The 19,799-nt window shown below is 46.4% G+C and overlaps 1 protein-coding gene across 1 annotated transcript in view; it reads left to right on the forward strand.

Moving 5' to 3' along the window:
* The window catches only part of TAB1 (TGF-beta activated kinase 1 (MAP3K7) binding protein 1), a 72,445-nt gene that overhangs the window by 24,141 nt on the left and 28,505 nt on the right, over positions 1-19,799 (forward strand). The window contains exon 6 of the mRNA XM_068252112.1: positions 14,012-14,125. Within this exon, the coding sequence (XP_068108213.1) occupies positions 14,012-14,125 (114 nt within the window). The remainder of the gene's footprint in view (positions 1-14,011; positions 14,126-19,799) is intronic.

The following is a 19,799-nucleotide window of genomic DNA, read 5'->3' on the forward strand; positions in this document are numbered from 1 at the left end:
GCTACGTACAGGTGATGGATTCAGCTCGGCCAAGGCGGACGATAATGGGCGCCTGTGCTGAGAATCTGGCATGTGTGCATTGGCTCCCGATCCCCATATATGACGAGCAGCTCCCACCCTTACCAACAGAGCAAGTCAGTGTAGCCTCAGCCCTGCAGTGTCACCCCGAGTGAGCACGAGTCCTGATCCTTCTCGGGCCGACTGTCCTTGACGTGTATGAGGCTTTTGTGGTGATTTGCAATGTGGTACTACGGTACTGTGCTCACTGTATTTTTCGGACCATAAGACGCAGAGCGTGTGTGTGTGTTTGGGGGGGGGGGGGGGGGATGGGGGCAGGTTAGTGCGTCTTATGGTCCAAATAATAATAATACTGCGCCTGATGTTCTCACACTGAGATCACTGCAGCCCCCCCCCCCCCCCCCCCCCCGCAGGCGAACCTTCACATCACTGGCGCAACCGCTGTACCAGCCAGAACGCTGCATATTCCGCACACCTATGCTATCATCCTGGGATATACCATGCTATTGTCACATGTATGTTTGCTGCGGTTTCCGCTCTCTTATCTGGGACTGCTCAGCCACATTGCGAAGTGCTTTTCCCATTGACTTGTAAAATCGCAGCGATCGCGCTTTTTGGAAAAAATGGCAATCGTTGCAATTTTGCAAGGACTTTACTGCATTATTAGTGCAAGTCAATGGGAAAAGCATTCTGCAGCGTGGCTCAGCCCTGCCTACGCCATCCTGCTGTAAGAGGACATTAATGGAACCTCCTCATGCTGTCATCCTGTGGTCCCAGGGTTGGTGAGTCACTGAAAAGGGAGCGCTTGATTTGCTCACAAGCTTGCTTTATACACTTACCAGCTGCACAACGGACTGACTTATTGATGGAGTTGATTTTCGTTGCATATATGAAGCAGAGCTTTAGTATGAGACCTTTGGAGCTGGATGGAATGTATTGTTTCTACTTGAAGTAGTAAGCACCTGTCATCTGTCATGGATAGACAGCTTGCAGGGAGATGCTCCACAACACGCCGGTGCGCCATGGAGGCACCAGGTTTAGTATTTGTTTTTTACCCCTGGTTTTAGTCCTCTAAACTTCGGTGCTTCTTATGGTCTGAAAAATATGGTACTTGTTTAAAGGATACCCGAGGTGACATGTGACATGATGAGATAGACGTAGGTATGTACAGTGCCTAGCACACAAATATCTAGACTGTGTTCCTTCTTCTCTTTCTCTGCCTGAAAGCGTTAAACATCTGGTATGTAAGTGGCTGACTCAATCCTGACTCAGACAGGAAGTGACTACAGCATGACCCTCACTGATAAGAAATTCCAACTATAAAACACTTTCCTAGCAGAAAATGGCTTCTGGGAGCAGGAAAGAGATAAAAAGGGTCAATAGTTGATTGATTTTAGCTCTGGCATACTTCAATGAATGTGTCATTGAACAAAAACAATAAAAACCAGTAAACACTTAAAAAGTAGATTTAAATATAAAATAAAACTGTGGGATATCTTAAAAAGTCATTTTTAGGAGGAGGATAGATAATAATTTCATTTGTTTTTCACCTCGGGTGTACTTTAATAAGATAGTACTTTCTAATTACCTGTATATACTTGAATTCAACCTCGTGTATAAGTCAACTCCAATATTCAACCCTATTAAGCTGGAATTTTTTATTGACTCAAGTATAAGTCTACCCAGCAAAGTTAATGGCTGCACTTGGGGCTCAGGAGAGGTTAATGATTTCACTGCATACAGTATTGCAGCTATTAACCCCTCCTGTCCCTTAAGTGCAGCCAATAACTTGTCCAGACCCCAAGTGTAGCAATTATTCACTCCGTTTTATGCAGCCCAGTATCCCCCCCCCCCCCCCTGCCCCTTTCCTTGTTAGCTGTTGTGGGCAGGACTTTCGGACCTGTGTTTTCTTGGCATTTCCTTTCCTCAAAGTATCACTTACCACAGGGTAAATTGCTGCAAATGGGAATGTCACTATTAGTACACACATTACTCAGTGTGCTCAGTGTTGCCTGTGACTCGTGTATAAGTCGACCCCCATACTTTTTATGAAGTGAATCAGACCTAAATTTCTAGACCTATACTCGAGTAAACATGATTGAAATTCACACAATGGGGTTGACAATGCTTTTTGAATCCAGAGCCTTCCCTGTCCATAAGTATCTGCTTTTCTTTTTATCACACACTTCACATGTACTTTAAAAGCCTGGCTGGTTTCCTGTCAGCAGGTAGATGTCTTACAGCTCCTTACCACTTACTTCCTGTGAACTGCAAGTCCCGCCTCCTCCTGTAGATGCATGATTTTTACTGGTCCAAAACCACGACACACAGGAGGACATACCCATTGCCCTTGTTTGTACAGTAGGAGGAGGTGCCGGGTGGGTTTTACATTTCGTGCATTCAAAGACACTTTATCGAGACCCACGAACTGATGAAGTGCATTTGTATGTATGAAACATAACGGCTTGTAAAATCAAGGGTAGGAGTACATGCCGTCCATGTCCGATTTTGTCAATGCACGTGGCGTATTAAATATTTATAATCTGCCGTTACACCCGCTGAGGAAGAACAAAGTCATTAGGATTCTGGACAATGATCCAAGTCTGCTGAAGCCAGGAAGGTGAAGTTCTCCTCCTCGCCACAGAAAAAATAGGCCATGGGGGCCCAGGGGGGCTTTTTTGCCGACCCGTGGCTGCTTGCGATAGTACATGAAAGATGGTACGTGACGGATGCGTCTTTTTATGTAACGTAACAATAAATGTCATCTGCCAGATGTTGGCCGCTAGAAAAGTAAAGAGGTTTCTGCCGTCTAAACGTACCCTATAAATGTCAGAGTGGCTTTATTTCATCTCCCGTTCAGAAGTCCAGCATGAAGTCAGAGGAGCCGTGTCATTATTTACTGATGGGTTATAGTAATGGCTTATTAAGTAAAATAACAGGATTTTTATTTAAGGTACACCTGTAGAAAAAAAAAAGAAAAGCTCCTATGAGGTACTGACTGACCTCAGGAGGGGGAAGCCTCAGGATCCAAATTTTCCCCTGTCTTCTTCACCCTTCGGGATCCAGCAGTGGCTCCCTCGAAAATTCCCCAACAAGCACTGCGCAGGTGCAGTATCGTGCAACAAGATCTACCTTCGGAGATCCGGCGCAGTATCGGATTTCCGATGGGCTCTGGCAGAAATAGCAGAACCCAGAACGGGTTGTGAAGGTGCAACTCACCTGTGCCTGCGCAGTAGATCAAACCCAATGGGGCGTGGCCATTTCTGACTGAGCCCAATCGGAAAGCTTCTACTACGCCTGCACTTGAGCCTAAAAGGTAAATATTGACGCACATTGAGTTCAGGGCTTCTAGTGCTGGATCGCCAAGACGGGGGAAACCTCATTAGGATCCAGAGGCCTCCCCCAGCCGAGGTAAGTATCCCCCGGGGTCTCTTCTTCTGTTTTTTTCTTCAGCCTCTATGAGGCTCTCTCTCCCTCCCTCCTCCCCTCCGGTGCTTGATTTGGAACAGGACGGCGATCCATCCTGTTCTACCTCTCATAGGCATCAGCCTATAAGAGGACGGCGATCCCCGGCCAATCAGAGGCCGGGGATCGCCGATCTCGTACAGAGCTGCTGGAGACCGCAGCGCTGTACGCATGTAAACAAAGGGGATTTCTTTCCTGTTACGTTTACAAGCAGCCTGCTAGCCTTGCTTTGTAAACACAAGTGATCAGAGGGAGTTTCTGATAAGCAGCTAGGCAGGGAAATAAATGGAAGAGGAGGAATATATTATAGACAAAAGGAAATCCCAGCATTCAACTCTTTGGCACTGACTACTAAAGGGCCAGTGCTCCTAAAGTATGTGATAACTACAAACCATAACAGCAGAAAAAGTTTTGAATGTAGGATTAGCATCTTTATCACTTAATACACTCAGACCAGTTGCTGTTGAAATTTGATTTTTATGGTGACGATCCCGCTTTAAGCTGCAGAAACATCTGAAGGGAAACAGGATGCACCTGAGCTCAATTTTGAGCTTCATGGCAAAGGCTGTGAATACTTATGTACATGTACTTTCTCATGTTTTAATAAATTTGCAAAAAAATTCCAAGTAAACGTTTTTCGAGTTGTCATTATGGGGTGTTGTGTGTAGATTTCTGAGGGGAAAAAATGAATTTAATCAATTTTGGCATAAGGCTGTAACATAGTTGTCATTTAAAGGGGAACTTCAGCCTAAACAAACATACTGTTATTAAGTTACATTAGTTATGTTAATTAGAATAGATGGGTAATATAATCTTTTTATCCACCCTGTTTTAAAAGAACAGGCAACTGTTTGTGATTCATGGGGGCTGCCATCTTTGTCATGGGGGCAGCCATCTTTTTGGTTGAAAGGAGGTGACAGGGAGCATGAGACACAGTTCCAACTATCCTGTGTCCTGATAACCCCTCCCAGCTGCACACGCTAGGCTTCAAATGTCAAATTCAAAATGTAAAAAAAAAAAAAAAAAATTGCACCAAAACAGCAGAACGAGAACAACAACATCAGAAATCCCATCATGCTTTGCACAGCATCAGGGGAAAAATGCCCGGGTAGTTTTCTTCTGTGCAGCTAAAAATGAGGCTTGTGTAAGAGAAACAAAGTTCTGATGCTGTGAAACTGTAAAGAAACACCAAGCCTTTTCAGTGCTGCTGAGTCGATTTTTAGTCTGGAGGTTCACTTTAACTATACTTATAGCAGCCATAGCAGCAACCATTAAAGCAGACCTCAGAACTTCCTCTCTGTTCTAAAAGATAAGCAATAGCATAATAGCCTTGAAAGAAAATCATTTCTTTGTTGCAGCTGATACAAATCCAGCAATACATCTGCAGTGTCTACTTCCTGCTTTCATGGAAGCAGACATAGGGTTAACATCCTGTGTTAACAAATTGGCTGCTCTGCCAAGGCAACCAGCTGACACAACTGAGAGATCAAATTACAGTTGTTATTAGTCACAGATGAGGGGGGATTATACAGGCTAAACACTCTAAATACATACAGGGTGCATTTCTCCGTATACCCTATCTTCCAGTGAAAGAGTTCAGGTCCTCTTTAAAGGAAACCTGTAAGGACTTTAACCACATCATGACCACACGCTTACACCCCCTAGTGACCAGGCCATTTTTCACAAATCAGTGCTGTGCAGCTTTGACAGCTTGCTGCACAGCCATACAACTCATCACACAAATGAATCTTACCTCCCATTTTTTCCTTTAGTTTTTTTTTTTTTAATTCATAAAAATGACCTTTAAAAAAAAAAAAAAAAGCACTTTTTACTTTATTTCCCCTTCCCCAATCGTCCCTAGATGGCGATCGGCGCACAGTCCTATGCCTACAAGGTATGGGACTGTGGCAGGGATTAGATTGTGCGGCCATCTGAAGGACCCATAGCTGGCAGACTTAACGCTGCTGCCGCCTCCCTGCCCCTGCAGGGGATGGCGCTTAAGCGAAAGCTCCTTCCCTGAAAATCTTGAGCATTTACTTACCTGGGGCTTCTACTGCTCCCCCTGCAGACATCCTGTGTCCATGGCGGGACAAAACGATCCTCTCTGTGGCTAAGTTTTGTTATCGCTGACTTGCAAGTCGATGGCCACTGCGCTGCGCGTCCTTCTTCGCACTCCCGTCACGGGGAGTGTCCTGCACAGGCGCAGTACGAGAGAACTTCATACTGTGTCTGCGCAGGATGCTCCCTACGATCCGCGTGGCCAGGGCCGGATACAGGCTCAGTCGCCGAAAACGAAACTGAGCCGCAGCGCGGGACCAGAGGGGATCGTTTTGTCCCAGGTACAGGATGTCTGCAGGGGGCCGGTAGAAGCCCCAGGTAAGTTAAACTCTTTTTTTTTTTTTTTTTTTTTTTTTTTTTTTTTTTATAGTTCTTACAGGTTTCCTTTAAAGAGAACCAGAGATGAAGCACCCTCTTGTATTTTACCTTATAAATCAGTGGGAACATGACAGTAAACACCTAATCTGCCCTTTGTTTCATTGTTCTCTGTGTAATCTGACTGTTATCACGTCTGATAAGAATCCTCGACTGAGAAGTCAGGCTGCTCCGTCTAGCTTTGCTACAGAAAGATTATAGCTAAGTATGTATTCTGTGGCGTTATTTCAAGCCCAAGCCTGCCCCCTTGTGGCTTTGCTATAATGACTCAGCAATAATCATTCCCAGCAAAGCCAGATTTAATTGCTCAGTCTGGGATTCTTGTGACTGCTGTTAAAAGACACTTTTAGCAGTGAGGAGGAAACAGAGAGCATGGTAAGTGTTTTCTCTAATGTTCTTACTGATATATATGGTAAAATACACAAGGGTGCTTCCTCTCTGGTTCCCTTTAACCTCCCTGGCGTTATAATTATTTCCAGATTTAGGGTCTAAAAGCCATGCAATTTTTTTCACAAGCTTTTAGACCAAAAAACATGCTACAGAGAGATCTGCGGCAGCTCCTGCATATAACTCACTCAGGCACGGGATTACCGCTCTGAGCTGCGGATTTCCGTCCCGAGCCTGACTCGGGATTACCGCTAGGCAGGTTAAGCCAATGAGGTTTTGCTCATCTGCCACCTCTGCTTTTCCTGATCTAGATGCAGATTGAGGAGGTTTTCCCTTCTCTTTACACAATCATTTGACAAGATCTTGGCAGTGCAGTCCCCTTCTCCTTCCGTCGATCCCATTCTCCTGCTTCTCCGCCCTCTCCCAGGCAATGCAGACCTCAGCTACGGGAGGGAGAATGCTGTAGGCAAGGCTAGCAGGCTATATAGATCTCTGCTGCGGGAGGAGAATGCTGTAGGCAAGGCTAGCAGGACATTCCGCAGATGCAGAGAGTTAGCTGCTTTGTCTGCTGTGCACAGAGCCGGTATTGTCAGAGGCTGGGCTGGGGCAACACAGCAGCTTGTTGATGAGCACCTTCTCAGCTCTCTCCAGGACTTTATTCCAGATCTGGGCTTTCAGTCAATCTGTACAACAAACAACAAAAAAACACAGAACATTTATATCGCGCTTTTCCCCTGGCGGACTCAAAGCGCCAGAGCTGCAGCCACTAGGGCGCGCTCTATAGGCAGTAGCAGTGTTAGGGAGACTTGCCCAAGGTCTCCTACTGAATAGGTGCTGGCTTACTGAACAGGCAGAGCCGAGATTCGAACCCTGGTCTCCTGCGTCAGAGGCAGAGCCCTTAGCCATTACACTATCCAGCCACTACAATCTGTAAGGTCTTGGACCCACTAGGAATTGCAATCGCGATTACCTGACACTTCTGATTAGCGTTTTGCGCATTTAAAAAAGAAAAACTTTATTATACTTACCAGGTGTCTGACTTCTGTCCCTAGCCCTGCCCCGTAAATGAAGAGGTCATAGGCGCTTATCTAGGACCAATCAGAGAAGCTCCTATGACCTCTTCTTTTTTGGGGGTCGGGGCTATGGACGGAAGCAGGAAATCTGGACACCTAGTGATTATAATAAAGTTCATATCAATCGTAATTACTCGCCTAGTTCCATTTAACTTCTCAACCAACCTCCAGAGTCCATTGTCACTAGTTGTATATCATTTAGTTTGTATGACGCTTTGTCACTGGTACAGGGAAGACATTTATCATCTGCCATTAGTCTACCCAAATCTACATCCTGCCAAGCTCCTGTAGAATATTACTATCTTACTTGAGTGTTGACACTTCCTCATTTTGTTGTATGATCTGAAAAATATGGCAACATCACATCCTCTTCCATTCACCAGGTCATTACCAAATATAATGAAGAGAACTGGACCTTGTACTGATCCTTGTGGGACTCCACTGCTAACAGTTGCCTTTTTGAGGAAGATCCATTTTTTAGTACTCTTTATCCTTCTGCACCTCGGCAGGTTCTCTGTCCATATGCACACAGCTTTACCGATAATGTGGCCATACATCATGCGATTTTGGCGGCCAATAACACGTAGGCTGATTACCAATTGATTTCAGCATAAAAATCTTTCAAGAATCGGCCTTCTGACGTTGCCTTGCAGCCCTGACAAAATGTTACATGGACCTCCTGGTGCCTGGGCATTAATACTTTACCTGTGTTACAGACTACTCAGCAAGCTCATGGTGAACCAGTATTCCTAGGAGTGTGTAAGGAGCTACAAAGGGACCAAAAAGCCTTCTTACTAAAATGTTAAACAAAACAAAAGTTTGCCTTGTTAAAACAGAAGGTATTTGTGATTAGTCAGGTTGGAGTGAGCATATGAGGTCTCCCACAATGCATCACTGCTGAATATGCAAATCATGCCTTGTTGTTACTATATGCTAAAGACACCTGACACCTTTAACCACCTTAGCAGTATGGACGAGCTCAGCTCGTCCATTACCGCCAGAGGGTGCCGCTCAGGCCCTGCTGGGCCGATTTTAATGAAATAAAAAGCAGCACACGCAGCCGGCACTTTGCCAGCCACGTGTGCTACCTGATCGCCGCCGCTTTGCAGCGATCCGCCGCGAGCAGCGGCGAAAGAGGGTCCCCCCAGCCGCCCGAGCCCAGCGTAGCCGGAACAAACAGTTCCGGCCAGCGCTAAGGGCTGGATCGGAGGCGGCTGACGTCCATGACGTCACTCCGCTCGTCGCTATGGCGACGAGGTAAGCAAAACAAGGAAGGCCGCTCATGGCGGCCTTCCTTGTTATTTCTGACCGCCGGAGGCGATCAGAATTACGGATCGGGAGCGCCCTCTAGTGGGCTTTCATGCAGCCAACTTTCAGTTGGCTGCATGGAATAGTTTTTTTTTTAATTTAAAAAAACCCTCCCGCAGCCGCCCTGGCGATCTTAATAGAACGCCAGGGTGGTTAAGTGGATCTGAGATAAACCTTTACTCATTGCATAATTATGTTCCTTACATACAGCACAGTTTATAGGGCATTCCTCAAGCCAAATCATTTTTATAATACTCTTAATTCCCTATAAACTATTATTTAAAAAAAAAATCCTCACCCACAGCTCCTCCAGTGCCTTGGCACTCTCAGACTCATGTAGCAAGGGCTTATGGGAGCTTAGTCTGGGCAGAAGGAGGTGTTACTAGCCAGAGATTTCAAAGACAGAGGGGAGGAGGAGAGGGGAGTGAAGTTTTCACAGGCTGAGGAGAGGAGATACAGAGCAGCTTGTCTGTGTGTAATGTGACAAACAGAACATGGCTGCTCTCATTGTATCATAGGAAGAAATAATCATATACTGTTGAAGCTGTTTTCAGGTAGATTTGCTGTGTAAACTATAAATTGGTCGAATCCTCGATACGGCATGCTGTTGGTGGCACCAATTTTCATCAATAATTATCGAATCTGATGGTCGATCGGCCGCCAAGTTGAGAGATGTATGTCCACCTTTAGTATCTGCATCCTCATCTTGTGTGTTTATCCTCAGACGTGCGTTTACTCAACCCACGTCGATTCTGTGAAATTGGATTATTCAGTGGCTTATAATTTGGACGCTATCCCTCAGGATTTCTTCAAACATTTCACACTCTGCCAGTGTTAAGCCTACAGGTCTGTAGTTTCTCATTTGGGATTTTTGGCTTTCTTCTTCAGTAAAGGAGAGCAGGGTCAGTGCCAGTTACAGAACAGTTACTTCTGCATCTCTATTTACTGCAGAAATATGAAGGAATTTGCGGCGTGGTGACAACAACCTCAGGAGAGGAGACCCGAGCGAGATACTTTCATCTCTCCCTTATGTGGTTTCTGAAACGCTTACGCCACTGTTTGGTGTCGCGGTGCTCTTTTATAGTCAGATGAGATTTTCAAAAAGAGATTTTCAAACAGCTATTTTACCCTGGATTCCTGTAAGAAATACATTCATCAAGTGAAGAAAACCTTTGCTTTATTTCGCAAAGGATGAGAAAAAGAGAGAACACCAAGAGCCCAATATAGTGTAGTATGTACTGGTAAGGTATAATTGATAGAGTAATAATATTAATTTAATACTCACAAACCAGGGTTACCAAGTAGGCAACCACTGTCAAAGCAGGTGGGGAGATTGTCCTGACCCCACTAAGGATTAAAAAGTCGCTCTCTGTAGATTGGAGAAGGAAGGGTACAACCCTCCACCAAGGGTGGACTTGATGTAGATAATAGGATAACAGAGGCGCCAATAGGATAAAAAAACACTAAAAGAACTTAAAAACCCATCTTGGTAATAGAGGAGGCAGTGGTGGACTCACCCCCTCCAAGCAGAACACACGACTGTGGATTTTCAGTCAAAACAATTTTATTGGATACTCCAAATAAAGTGCAACGCGTTTCACGGGATACAAACACGCTTCATCAGGCAATAACAGATAGGAGTAAACAGCATCTGCCAGTATCATCAACACTGAGCGCCTCTGAGACAGAGGCAGATGCTGTTTACTCCTATCTGTTATTGCCTGATGAAGCGGGTTTGTATCCCGTGAAACGCGTTGCACTTTATTTGGAGTATCCAATAAAATTGTTTTGACTGAAAATCCACAGTCGTGTGTTCTGCTTGGAGGGGGTGAGTCCACCACTGCCTCCTCTATTACCAAGATGGGTTTTTAAGTTCTTTTAGTGTTTTTTTATCCTATTGGCGCCTCTGTTATCCTATTATTTGCTTTATCTCGTTAGACTTCATTCCAAAAACCTTCTAAGTTTGAAGCCTCTGACTTCTTCTTGACTTCTCTTTGGTCTTGTTTTGAGAGATGTCGGGATCTCAGAAGTGTAACGTGTTATGGAAGGAGAAGTTGCTTTAGATATTGGATTTATTTTTGCTCATTCCTGCTGCAGACACCCGGGATTGCACATGTACCTCTTCTCCGTTGAGTGCACATCTTTTTGGCATTTTGTCCTTGAGAAAGAGACATGGGGTTGTCTCGAAACAGTGGAACATTTCATTATGCAGCATTAAAGATTGTATATAGTGCCGATCATTTACTCCACATTCTTTATATCTTTCACTCTAAAGCTGGCCACTAACGGTCCAATTTCTAGCGAAAAATCGTTCGAGCGATCAGAAATTCTGATCGGACGACAAATCGTTCACTACACCATTAACTAACCAATCATTGCTTCCTATCTATCACGACCACCAAGAAAATCCAAATTTTCGTTCGACGAAAATTCATTCGGGCGACATTTTTTTCACTCGTTCATAATCGATTGTGTCCACCAATGGAGATTATTCACAACCAATCCAATCAGAATTTCTGATCGCTCGAACGATATTTCGCTAGAAATTGAACCGTTAGTGGCCAGCTTAAGGAACACTATGATGTAGCTTCAGAAAAGTAACTCCTTTTCATGTGATGAGTTAAGTCGCCCATACAACTAGCGATGTATGGGAAAATCGATCGTGAGACAGAACTCTCTCTGATCAAATCTGATCAGAGAGAGATCTGTTGGCTTCCCGTACACCACAGACCGATTCTCTATAGATTTCAGCATTAGGGATGCCTCCTGCCTGGCCGCCTCCTACCGCGACGCCTATGTTAATAGCCACGATTGGCCATGGTCACAGCACGGGCTGTGAGGGCTTGGTAAGCAATGAGAACACACAGGTAGTTCTTAAAGAGGAACTCCAGTGAAAATAATGTAATAAAAAAAAAGTGCTTCATTTTTACAATAATTATGTATAAATGATTTAGTCAGTGTTTGCCCATTGTAAAATCTTTTAAATCTCTGATTTACATTCTGACATTTATTACATGGTGGCATTTTTACTGTTGGCAGGTGATGTAGCTGCTGCATGCTTTTTTGGCAGTTGGAAACAGCTGTAAACAGCTATTTTCCACAATGCAACAAGGTTCACAGACAGGAAACTGCCAGGAGTACCACGGTCCTCAGAGTTTCTTGTGGGAGGGGTTTCACCACAATATCAGCCATACAGCTCCCCCTGATGGCCTGTTTGTGAAAAGGAATAGATTTCTCATGTAAAGGGGGTATCAGCTACTGATTGGGATAAAGTTCAATTCTTGGTCGCAGTTTTTTTTTAAATTAAGATGTTGATTGAGCTGCAAAGTGCAAATCTATCACAGCCAGGTCAGTATTTACTCTTTTATGTTGAGAAAGAGATCTGTGTGGCCCCAAAACATGGGCTTATTGCCTCTTACTTTGTGAGTAAAAACGGAGTGCTTGCAGGACCTATTACTGTATTCTCTGTGGGAGATGTCCCCTCTGTCACTAGGACAGGGGCAAACATGAAATTCTAGTTTTTATTTTTCCCCCCAAAAAAGCAAACAAAAAGTCAATAAAGCTTAGCTTTTAGTTAACCACTTTCGGTACCAGCAGTCTCTGGCCCGCTGGTACTAAATACAGAGGCTTGCCGGCGTCACGCCACACGGAATCGTCACCTCAGCCCAGTGCCGGCACTATGGCGGCCGAGCTCTGGCGATTTAATTTGCTCTTGACCCTGTGATCAGTGTGAGCCAATGACGGGGTCAGAAGCCTATGAAATCTGCTCCTGATCGACTCACAGAGCTCTGCTGTCATACCGAAGGCAGAGCGAGTGAGGTGCAGCGGCGAGAGAGCGGTGGTAGCGGCGGGAGCATCGGCTGGGTAAGTTGAAATCTACTTCCTGTCAGAAGTACCGTAAGCGGTCCCAAACAGGTTGTTGATTTAAACCAACGCGGTCCGGAACAAGTTAAAGGAGAACTGTAGTGAAAATAGAGCAATTAAAGGGATACTGTAGGGGGTCAGGGGAAAAGGAGTTGAAGTTACCCAGGGCTTCTAACGGTCCCCCGCAGACATCCTGTGCCCGCGCAGCCACTCCCCAATGCTCCGGCCTCCGGTTCACTTCTGGAATTTCAGACTTTAAAGTCTGAAAACCACTGTGCCTGCGTTGCCGTGTCCTCGATCCCGCTGATGTCACCAGGAGTGTATTGCACAGGTCCAGTATGGTCTGTGTCTGCGCAGTACGCTCCTGGTGACATCAGGGGAAGCGAGGACACGGCAACGCAGGCGCAGTGGTTTTCAGACTTTAAAGTCTGAAATTCCAGAAGTGAACCGGAGGCGGGGCCGGAGCATCGGTGAGTGGCTGCGTGGGCACAGGATGTCTGCGGGGGACCGTTAGAAGCCCCGGGTAAGTTCAACTCATTTTCCCCCAACTCCCCTACAGTATCCCTTTAATAAAATAGCTTATTTTTTGGGAAAATATTCTTTTTTGAAATTATTTAGTCAGTGTTTGCCAATTGTGAACATTTCCTCACCCTGATTTACATTCTGAAATGTATCACAGGCGGTGACATCCATAGTCCTTCCTAGGTAATTTCTGCAGAACGATTTGTTTCTGAGAATTCTAAAACGGTACAAAATATACCTGTTCTTCCAGACTGCTTTGGTAGGAGAACTCCGCAAAAGCTTAAAGCGGATCCGAGATGAAAAACGAACTATAACAAGTAACTTGTCTATATATCTTATCTAAAGTTTAGATAGTTTACACAGCAAATCTAGCTGCAAACGGCTTCAACAGAATATGATTATTTCTTCCTGTGATACAATGAGGGCAGCCATGTTATGTTTGTCACAGGATGAGGGCTGGAGATGCTATCAACTTGCCTGTGTGTAAATTCAGTCCCCTCTCCTCCTCCCTCCTCCCCTCTGCCTCTGAAATCCCTGGCTAGTAACATCCTCCTCCTCCTGCCCAGACTGAGCTCCCATGAGCCCTTGCTACAGTGCCAAGGCACAAAAGGGGCTGTGGGTGAGGCTTGTTTAGTTTATAGGGAATTAGAGCAAAACAAAAAAGCATTTGGCTTGAGGAATGCCCTATAAACTATATGAAAGGAACCCAATTATGCAATGAGTAAAAGTTTATCTCGGATCCACTAGGCTAGACTAATCCTCACTGGGAGGAGGTGTCACAGACCAATGTTCAGCAATATATGGATGTAGGTGATGATGCCGATGCTGTAAGAGTGGGTATCCTGAATAATTTCCAACATTCTACTATGTCATTACAGGGCCTCTTTAACAAAAGTAAACCTGTTTGGAGTGTAAATGCTCACAGCTATTTTGTTTTCTAGGCACCAATAGAGCCCTTCTCTGTAAGTCCACGGTGGACGGGCTGCAGGTTACACAGCTCAACGCAGACCACACGACGGAGAACGAGGACGAGATCTTCCGCCTGTCCCAGCTCGGTATGTAGATTGTATCCAAACCTGAATAAAAAAAAGTGAAATACTTACTACAGTAGAGAAAAGCCCCTGGATAGCCAAGAGCAGGGTTGTCAAACTCAATCATTCAAGGGGCCAAAATCTAAAACATAGTCTAAGTCGCTGGCCAAATTGTTTATTAAAATGCAAAATCTTTAGAAAAATGTCAAACTTAGTGATGTAACTATAGCGACTATGGGGGCTGCTCCTCCCCCTTCTGCAGAGTAGCGCAGTGGAGCAGTTTACTATTTACCTGCTCTAGTGTTTTTTCGAGTCTGTTTCGATCTTCCTGATAGTCACATTGACTATGCTGCATACATCTGGCGCTTGACGCATGTCACATGATCGTGGTGGGGGGGGTTCCTCTTCTGCAGAGTAGCGCACTGGAACAGTGTAATAGTTACCTGCACCAGTGCTGCTTTGGGTCTCCTCTGGTCCTCCTGACAGCCACATGCTCTGTCCTGCATACCTCAGGCTCCTGAGGCACGTGACGTGATCTGGAGAAGGTGTCAGGAAGAACAGAAGAGAAAACATATCACTGGAGCAGATAAACCGCACACTGCTCCGTTGCACTACTCTGCTATGGGGGAGATGGGTGCGTGTGTAGGTGAGTGTGTATGGTTTACCAGTTACCCAGGGGGATGGGGACTCAGGGGTGGCTTGGATCAAGGAGGGGGTCCCATGGAGTGTTGCCGTACCCCACCTCAAACTGACAATGTTTGTCAGAAACACTGCCACCGGTGTGCTCCTTTGGACTGGAAGGCAGTGTGCTGTTGTGTTTTTGTCTTTTTTTTTTTTGCTGCTTACAATGATGGACATTGGAAGCTCTTGGGGACCACATAAAATGGCAAGGAGGGACACATCCGGCCCGCGGGCCTTGTGTTTGACACCTGTGGTCTAAAGCCTAAGTTCTTAACTAGAGAACTGCAAACTTGGCTCTCCAGCTGTTAAGGAACTACAAGTCCCACAATGCATTTGCCTTTATGAATCATGACTGTGGCTGTCAGACTCCTGCAATGCTGTGTGGGACTTGTAGTTCCTTAACAGCTGGAGAGCCAAGTTTGCAGAATACTGCCCTAAGGGGTACTTCCGATGGGTCCAGGAGGTACTTGGGCTTGATGTAGTTAATTAAGTATAACAAATTTATAGTTTTTGAAAATAATATTCCTATATAAACACCAAATTAGTATTTTAGGTAATAAAAAGCAAAAGTAAATGCCTGGAAACAGTTTAGAGACAATTACTGTGTAACACTATTGGATATAGCTTTGTGACGGGGTACTTGGTGAGCATAGATTTTCCATAGGGATACATACCAAAAAAATGTTGAGAAACATTGGTCTAGAGCACAAGTGTGAAACACAAAGCCCGGCCAAATGTGGCCCTCCTTACCATTTTATGTGAATGAAGAGCTTCTAATGTCCATCCTTTCTGTCCGGCGGAGAACACCGGTGAGAGTGTTTCTGATTGAAACATTGTCAGTTTAACCACTTTGTCCTCCTTGACGTAGTTCTACATCAAGGAGGACATGTGCGCTCCCGCGGCCGATCGCGCGCGTGCTCCCGGCCCGCGGTTCGTTAGCCCAGGAATCAATGAATCGGGCCATGGTGCCCGATTACTGATTTCTCTCCCCTGCAGAAAAAGCGACAGCTTCCCTCGGAAACTTCGCTTTTTCTGACTCCTATGTCCCTCTAAGCGTACATTGTACGCTTAGAGTGACGTACGTTGTTACGGCTGCGCACGTACTGAAGCCGCCGGAGGAGGGTTTGAGCTTGCCTTCGTCACTTGCAAGCCAAACTTTGCTTCAGCCACCGCCCACAAAACACTCCCGCTCCCTTCAGCCCACTCCCTTCAGCCTCCCAGCACAGTTCATCCGTGGATGAGACGCGCAGGCAGGCGGAGGCTGAGACATTATTGGATTATCTTTTATTGGAAATTAAGTGTTTGGGGCGGTGGCTGAAACGGAGGGTTTGGCTTGCGAGTGACGAAGGCAAGCTCAAACCCTCCTCCTGCGCTCTAATACGCGTGCGCAGCCGTACCTCAACGTACGGAAGCGCGCATTGCAGACCAACTTCCCCCTGCGTTCCATATAAAGGAAATGGGAAGTTTTGCTACTGACAAGCCAGTATAACTTCCGTTGCACGAAATACTAACGGCCCGGTGAAGAGTTTTGAAGAAAAAAAAGATGCAATCCTGCTCCGTTTATACTGCGGAACAGCGGCAGGTAGGCCATTTAAATCCATATAAGTCCTTTAAGCCGACGTGCAGTAATAACTCACCCTAGTGGCTGCAGCTCCGGTGCTTTGAGTCCAGCTGGAGAAAACGCAATATAAATGTTCTGTGTCTTTATTGATAAGATTTTCCCTGGATCTCTTGCCTGAAATAAGTATACCGATCCTGGATTCAGACTGGAGATGGTCAAGTTGGATGATACAAATCCTGGCTTGCTTGCAAATTTAAAGGGAACTTCAAGTGATAAGAATACGGAGACTGCCATCTCCATTCCCTTATACAGCCCTGCAACAAGCATGCAGCCAGTGGAGTCACAGCCCTGCAACAAGCATGCAGCCAGTGGAGTCACAGCCCTGCAACAAGCATGCAGCCAGTGGAGTCACAGCCCTGCAACAAGCATGCAGCCAGTGGAGTCACAGCCCTGCAACAAGCATGCAGCCAGTGGAGTCACAGCCCTGGAACAAGCATGCAGCCAGTGTAGTCACAGCCCTGCAACAAGCATGCAGCCAGTGGAGTCACAGCCCTGTAACTAGCATGCAGCCAGTGGAGTCACAGCCCTGTAACAAGCATGCAGCCAGTGGAGTCACAGCCCTGCAACAAGCATGCAGCCAGTGGAGTCACAGCCCTGTAACTAGCATGCAGCCAGTGGAGTCAGAGCCCTGTAACTAGCATGCAGCCAGTGGAGTCAGAGCCCTGTAACTAGCATGCAGCTAGTGGAGTCACAGTCCTGCAACAAGCATGCAGCCAGTGGAGTCAGAGCCCTGTAACTAGCATGCAGCCAGTGGAGTCAGAGCCCTGTAACTAGCATGCAGCCAGTGGAGTCAGAGCCCTGTAACAAGCATGCAGCCAGTGGAGTCAGAGCCCTGTAACAAGCATGCAGCCAGTGGAGTCACAGCCCTGCAACAAGCATGCAGCCAGTGGAGTCACAGCCCTGCAACAAGCATGCAGCCAGTGGAGTCACAGCCCTGCAACAAGCATGCAGCCAGTGGAGTCACAGCCCTGCAACAAGCATGCAGCCAGTGGAGTCACAGCCCTGCAACAAGCATGCAGCCAGTGGAGTCACAGCCCTGCAACAAGCATGCAGCCAGTGGAGTCACAGCCCTGCAACAAGCATGCAGCCAGTGGAGTCACAGCCCTGCAACAAGCATGCAGCCAGTGGAGTCACAGCCCTGCAACAAGCATGCAGCCAGTGGAGTCACAGCCCTGCAACAAGCATGCAGCCAGTGGAGTCACAGCCCTGCAACAAGCATGCAGCCAGTGGAGTCACAGCCCTGCAACAAGCATGCAGCCAGTGGAGTCACAGCCCTGCAACAAGCATGCAGCCAGTGGAGTCACAGCCCTGCAACAAGCATGCAGCCAGTGGAGTCACAGCCCTGCAACAAGCATGCAGCCAGTGGAGTCACAGCCCTGCAACAAGCATGCAGCCAGTGGAGTCACAGCCCTGTAACTAGCATGCAGCCAGTGGAGTCACAGCCCTGCAACAAGCATGCAGCCAGTGGAGTCAGAGCCCTGTAACTAGCATGCAGCCAGTGGAGTCAGAGCCCTGTAACTAGCATGCAGCCAGTGGAGTCAGAGCCCTGTAACTAGCATGCAGCCAGTGGAGTCAGAGCCCTGTAACTAGCATGCAGCCAGTGGAGTCAGAGCCCTGTAACTAGCATGCAGCCAGTGGAGTCAGAGCCCTGTAACAAGCATGCAGCCAGTGGAGTCAGAGCCCTGTAACTAGCATGCAGCCAGTGGAGTCAGAGCCCTGTAACTAGCATGCAGCCAGTGGAGTCAGAGCCCTGTAACTAGCATGCAGCCAGTGGAGTCAGAGCCCTGTAACTAGCATGCAGCCAGTGGAGTCAGAGCCCTGTAACTAGCATGCAGCCAGTGGAGTCAGAGCCCTGTAACTAGCATGCAGCCAGTGGAGTCAGAGCCCTGTAACTAGCATGCAGCCAGTGGAGTCAGAGCCCTGTAACTAGCATGCAGCCAGTGGAGTCAGAGCCCTGTAACTAGCATGCAGCCAGTGGAGTCAGAGCCCTGTAACTAGCATGCAGCCAGTGGAGTCAGAGCCCTGTAACTAGCATGCAGCCAGTGGAGTCAGAGCCCTGCAACAAGCATGCAGCCAGTGGAGTCACAGCCCTGCAACAAGCATGCAGCCAGTGGAGTCACACCTGAGTCACTGCATCTGATTTGCATGCTCATTCTGGACAGGTGACTAGACGCAGAGCATCAGCAGAGAAGTCTGGCATTCGTCATTAGAGGATGAAGATGGCAGCCTACGTACCCCCCTTCGCTTCAGGTTTCCTGTGTGCAGCCATTGTGCGTCTCTCAAATGCACTTCCTGCTGTTTTTTTAATTGGCCCATATCCAAGCTGCATTACCCTTGCATGTAAACTGAAATTATTTGCATGTCATTGACCATCTTTAGATTCAGAATATCCTTGAACACTTTATAATCTGTGCTGAACAGGCACCCCTGCTGTTACTGGTGAGGATCTGCTGAGGAAAGAGGATTCATGAGATGCTCATAGTTTTGAGTTGATGCAAAGTTTATGCAAATGTATGCAGCTTAAGGTGGTGACCAATCAAAAGGTTGCATAAAATGAACATGAAGTGACCAGCATCACATTGACAATCTCGATTACGGAGTTCTGATGTTTGTCTCGACTTCCTGCTTTTAAAGCCAAGCCACATCCTGGCCACACCTTCTCCCACTCAACCATAAACTTCCTGTAGTGACTCCACCCACCAGCTCTCTGGTGATCTCATTACCTGAGGAGGTAAGACTGCCTAGTATGCAGCCTTGCTACCAGAATAAAAAGACAAATGGAATAAAGAATAAATATGTTCAGCTTCATCGACCACCTCATCAGACTTAATCTGTTGTTACGGTTCTCGACCCCCTAATATCTTACAGGCACCTCATAGTCCTTTAAATGACATCTTCTGGTTTTTAAACACATTTCACAAATCTGTGTTTTCTAATCCCTGTGTAAAGATATAGACTATTCCTTCAGCAAATACAATATTAAACCTACATATAGTATTCATCAGAAAATAGCAAATGTTTGATGGGTTTCATCTGAAAACGGTGATGTTTAGCCAAGGCTATGATGTCACTCAGCCTTCTGCCCCAGAGCATTCTGGGATATCAACTTATGTTACTGCTGGGGAGGAGAGATGCATAGAGAGCGCACTTCTCTTGCGCAGACTGGCCGAAAGTTATGAGACCCGGTACCGGGAGGGCCCAGTACCCGGGAGGACGGCAACGTGGGAGGGATCAGTGCTCCTGGGGCCGGTGGGAGCCCCAGGTATGTATAAAACTTTTAATTGATCTCGTCTCTGGTACACTGTTATATTCAGTACAGTTCCTCTTATGGGAGTTCTTTTTTCTTCCCTCTTGAAATGTCTGCCTTTCCTCACCAGGCCAAATGACAAGCAATAA

This window comes from Hyperolius riggenbachi, chromosome 9, assembly GCF_040937935.1.
Source record: "Hyperolius riggenbachi isolate aHypRig1 chromosome 9, aHypRig1.pri, whole genome shotgun sequence".
Taxonomy (NCBI): domain Eukaryota; kingdom Metazoa; phylum Chordata; class Amphibia; order Anura; family Hyperoliidae; genus Hyperolius; species Hyperolius riggenbachi.